We start from the raw sequence: 5,245 nt of genomic DNA on the forward strand, positions 1-5,245 counted from the left end.
TCTCTCGTCAGATCATTCCACTGTCATTGACAATATCTTGATAACCCTTTTTCCGTAACCTATCCATGGTATCTGATCCTGTATCCCTCTCCCTTACCTCCTTGCCTCCTCCTCCTCCTCCCCAAAGGGACATGCCCCCTTACCCTAGTCTCCCCTCCCACCTCCTCCACTTTTATCCTTAGTGGCGTCAACCTCACTCGGGTCTTGGCGTCTAATATTGACCAAACCCTTGAGATCTCGCGTTTTGAGAGAGAAAGAGAGAGAGTCGTTCTCCACACACACATACATATACCTGGAAGGTTTATTTATCCTCGGGAACTGAAAATGTTTCCGAGAATGGCCGTATCGAGAGGGAGGTAGAAGAGGGAAAAAATGGAGTAGGATTTAGAGAGAAAACTCAAGTGCAGAGCAAGTCTTAAGAGGAGGTTGAGCTAAGAATCTTTGATGTGCGGCTTTGCCATCAGTTTCGGAGCTATCGGAAGGCCTTACACACACATTATCTCTCTCTCTCTCTCTCTCTCTCTCTCTCTCTCTCTCTCTCTCTCTCTCTCTCTCGGCTATTGTAGCTGGTAAACACACTTTAATGCCATGAACAATATGCTTTATAGTTTTTGAATCCTTCTGATTTTGGTGTTGATGTTATCAACGATATTTGTCCATTAGTGAAAATAAATCCCAAATATAAAAGATTAGGTTGATCGTGTCGTATACATTTGATTTTTATCATGTTTCAGGATAGAATATTGCAAATAGATAAAGCTTTCATTGACGCAATGGATTTGCTAGTGTTATATTAATTGAAAAGAAAAAAAAAATGTTGCGTGTAGAAAACAATATTGTGGATCTCAGCTTTAGAAGAAACAGGCATTTCGTTAGGGGGAAAACTAGGAAAAAAAATACAAACACACGTGTGTGTGTGTGTGTGTGTGGTTTTTTTTTTTTTTTTTTTTTTTTTTGAGATTTCGTAAAATGTTCCCTTAACGTTTCGGTAAACGTTTTGATCGTGTATTTTCACGCATACCCCCCAGGACAAACGTTACAACGCATAGAAATAGGACCTTTATGTAAATTTGGACATTGCAGCACTTATTCCCTTGTGGTAGCTTCAGAATTAGATCTTACATCTGAGATGGGCTACGCTATTAACGTGAAAGCCATTGTTTTAAAAAAGAATATATTTGCTATTGATAGTTTTTATTCTTCAGAGATTAGCTTACAGGTCGTGACCTTGCCAAACAACCATGGAATCAAATGTACTAATGTAATATGGGAAATAGAAATATCAAAGAAGAAATAAATAGTTGCAAGGATAATTTATAGTTTATTTGCCAGTCATTTATGGCACGCTATTTACTGAAAAGGAATACCCATTAGCCAGTGATATTCAGGAAACCTGATTTTGACTTGATTTTGAGTTTTCCTGTACCGTTGCTACATATTTTAGTGTATCTTTCAATTGTGCAGTACGCTAGCTTATATTATATGTATTTAGATATACACTGGTTCTAATATAACTGTTGTATTGATTGCACCAAAAATTAGGGGGAAAATCAGCCATTGATATGTAGAAAATAGTTATGTACATTAGCCTTCTTACACATTTCCTGTAGGAAAAAAGCTATTATCTCCATTAATAGAAAATTTATGCGCATTAAGTAACAACATAACCTATTTGTTTCATTAGTTATTCCTCTGGTAAATTTGCATTTATTATATTCCAAGGAAATGTGTTCTGTGTATACTTATATGTACTCAATTCTTTCTTACAAATAATACCTATTTTCGCAGTGAATACAAATAAATTAAACGTTATTAGAATATTATATAAATTTACATATATTTACACTCATTTCTAATCCCATCCAGTTGACTGCGTTGATCCTCTGTGCGGTGGGCGTGGCTGGTGTGTAGACGGTACCTGCGTCTGCCGAGCTGGGTGGACGGGCAACAACTGTTCCACCGTAGACCACAAGGTCTACACCTGTCTCCCGGACTGTTCTGGCCACGGCCACTACGACCTTCATACGTCGGTTTGCGTCTGCGACACCTATTGGACGGGACCGGATTGTGCTGAAGGTAAGGAGGTTCCGTTGATTCATGCCTGATAGTGTGCTCAGACTTATTCCTTTCTAATATTAATTATCATTTGAATAACTATTTTTTTTTCACTTATTTGATAGTTGTGTGTTTATTTGGTTTTTAATATTTCCTTTTCTTAAGCTTTTCTTACTATACCTTTAAGTGTAAAAATAGTAACCAGTGCGGATCTTTAATCATTAGATAAAAAAAAATATGGTATGGTCTGACTCATTCCTTTCTAATATTATTTATTTTATCATTTCAATAACTGATTTTTCAGTTATTTGGTAGTAATGTGTTTATCTGGTTTTTCATGTTTCCTTTTCTTAAGGTTTTCTTGCTATACTGTTAAGTGTAAATATAGTAACTTTTGCGGGTCTTTAATCATTAGATAGAGAAAATATATGTTATTTCGTGTCAAAGAAAAGTTAATTAGTGAGTATCGGCTCACAAGCGGAGGAAATGTAGATTACTGATTAATTAGGGAAAAAATATATTTCCTACTTGCATTGAAATATATCACTTGGAACCAGCTGATAATGAAAATTCACTATACATTTATACAATATTTACTCATGCATCCGGTACACAGGTGCAGTATGCTATGAGACATCTGACGGCGTTTGAAAGAACTAGAAAAAGAAATAGCCAATCATGTAATAAAAATATACTTAATGGTCTATTAATCCAGCAATAAGCGTTTTGATAGGGATAGAATAAAATTAACTTTTACAATAAAAATTGATTCTAGTGTATTTCAGTAAAGATCTGATGAATTTTTCCAATTCCTCTCGCATATATCTTTATAAAGAATAAGATCTCCCCACCAGAGCAAGTCCAGATCCTCTTCATCATCATCTAGATTTATTTTTTGAAATCCTCCTGTCTGACCTCATTTGGTCCATCCAGCTGACTCAATTTCTTTGTCTTATTATTACTAGCGGAACCCGTGTAAATTACACAAAATATTTTCAACACTAATTATCTTGTTCCTAACTTATACATGTTTGAATAAATGTCCCGAGATTAATTTTATAATCTAGGTTATGGAAATTGATAGAACTTAATTTTTTGTCTAATATTTAACAAAAGAAGAAAAAAAAAGTCAGGCGCCAAAGACAAAATTGGGAAAACTATATAAGATGTGCTTTGGTTAAGTAATCAAAGTCTAATGTGAATTTTTAATAGTATACCATGAAATTATTTCCATTTTCCTTAAAGCGTGAAGTTGTAAGAGTATACCATGAAATTATTTCCGTTTTCTTTAAAGCGTGACACAAAATAAATAACACACGCTATCGTATTAATATATAGATTATTTTCATTATTATTGTTATTATTATTATTATTATTATTAGCTAAGCTCATCCCTAGCTGGAAAAGCAAAATGCTATGATCCCCAGGGAAAAATAGCCTAGTGATGAAAGGTAATAAGGAAATAAATTATGTGAGAAATAATTAATGAACAATTAAAATGATATATTTTACAACCAATAACGACATCTAAACAGATATTTCATATATAAACTATATAAAGACTTATGTCAGCCTGTTCAACATATAAACATTTCCTGCAAGTTTGAACTTCAGAAGTTCTACCAATTCAACTCGAGTTAATAGTTTTCTTGCGCAATTTGTGTTTCTTTTTCATAACTTTTTTAATATATCTGTCTTATCTTTAATCAAATGTTTCAAGCTGTTATGCATTTTATTTAGTTCATGAAGTATTTTAATGAATAATCCAGATTCTGTGTATACTAAACTTCTTATTTTAATCTCCGTCTTATGTTCTACTCTCTTCTAATCTTTATTCGTCCTTACTTCTTAGTTTACTTAGGTTTTGATTTGTATACTTTTTGTACCATAACAAAATTTGTTACTGTACTTTTTTTTAAAGACTATTATTTCACACTGATAGAATTAGCCAAAGTCCTTTCTGTCAATCATAGTTGTTTTTCCATTGTCAGCTGTATTTTATTCTTCCCATCTCCTCCTTCTCGGCTTTTTTCATTATTTTTTCTTTTCCACACTTTTGGCGTTTTCTGTGTTGTGCCATAGCCTCTGTACCATGGTCTTTCACTGTCTTGGGTTAGAGTTCTCTTGCTTGATAGTACACTCGAGCACACTATTCTATCTTATTTCTCTTCCTCTTGTTTTGTTAAAGTTTTTATAGTTTATATAGGAGATATTTATTTTAATGTTACTCTTCTTAAAATGTTCGATTTTCCTTTTTTCCTTTCCTCACTGGGCTATTTTCCCTGTTGGAGCCTCTTGGCTTATAGCATCCTGTTTTTCCAACTAGGATTGTAGCTTAGGTAATAATAATAATAATAATAATAATAATAATAATAATAATAATAATAATAATAAAAAGCGTTGTATGATATGGCAGCTGTCATAGACGATCTCATCACTTGCGCCTGTATTCTTTATTATAAATCTGTATTTGGGTTTCTATTTTCAATAGTTTTCCTTTTTTGTTTTAGTTTCCCTCACAGGAACATTTCCATTTCAATTTTTTTAGGAGAGCTATTAATGAGAGTTTTTTTTTTTTTTCATCTGAAACATTTACTATCAAAACATCCAAGGGCAGTTTTTCTTTGGAATATTGTAAAACTTATATTTTCTCTTATATCCTATATTATATTTTACTTATTGTATCTGTAAACTCATTTCTTTACTTTTTTGAGAATTCTGTTGTTATTTTTCAAATCGCAGCCATAAAGTGTTTGTTTCTATTATTCTATATCTTTTCATATTTAAACAGTAAATCTAAGAACTTGTGTAATCTAATAATGTTTAAATGCTTTACAAAGCTGCATAGTCCCCCCCCCCCCCCTTCCCCTTTCCTGATTATGAAGCTGTATTGCCCATTCATACACTCACAGCTTCCATTTTTTCCATTTATCGTTGTAAATTTCTGAAGAAACTTCGCTTCTACTATGTTAATCTTATCCGACACTCTCAAGAATGCTGAACAATACTTTCGAGCAAATTCTCTTCACATAAGAGAGAGAGAGAGAGAGAGAGAGAGAGAGAGAGAGAGAGAGAGAGAGAGAGAGAGAGAGAGAGAGAGAGAGAGACCCTCTGTGTTAGTTTTATGTCAGGGGTTCCCCCTGCACAGGAAACATGGGCGGCATCCATATCAAAACTCCATTTATCATAC

General features: G+C 33.5%; 1 protein-coding gene across 1 annotated transcript in view; it reads left to right on the forward strand.

Annotated features, from left to right (window-relative positions):
* LOC137648221 (uncharacterized) overlaps positions 1 to 2,941 on the forward strand; it is a 68,667-nt gene extending 65,726 nt beyond the window's left edge. The window contains exons 10-11 of the mRNA XM_068381144.1: positions 1,867 to 2,076; positions 2,910 to 2,941. Coding sequence (XP_068237245.1) covers positions 1,867 to 2,076; positions 2,910 to 2,941 — 242 coding nt within the window. The remainder of the gene's footprint in view (positions 1 to 1,866; positions 2,077 to 2,909) is intronic.
* The last annotated feature ends 2,304 nt before the right edge of the window (positions 2,942 to 5,245 follow it).

The sequence above is a fragment of the Palaemon carinicauda genome, chromosome 10 (genome assembly GCF_036898095.1).
Source record: "Palaemon carinicauda isolate YSFRI2023 chromosome 10, ASM3689809v2, whole genome shotgun sequence".
Taxonomy (NCBI): domain Eukaryota; kingdom Metazoa; phylum Arthropoda; class Malacostraca; order Decapoda; family Palaemonidae; genus Palaemon; species Palaemon carinicauda.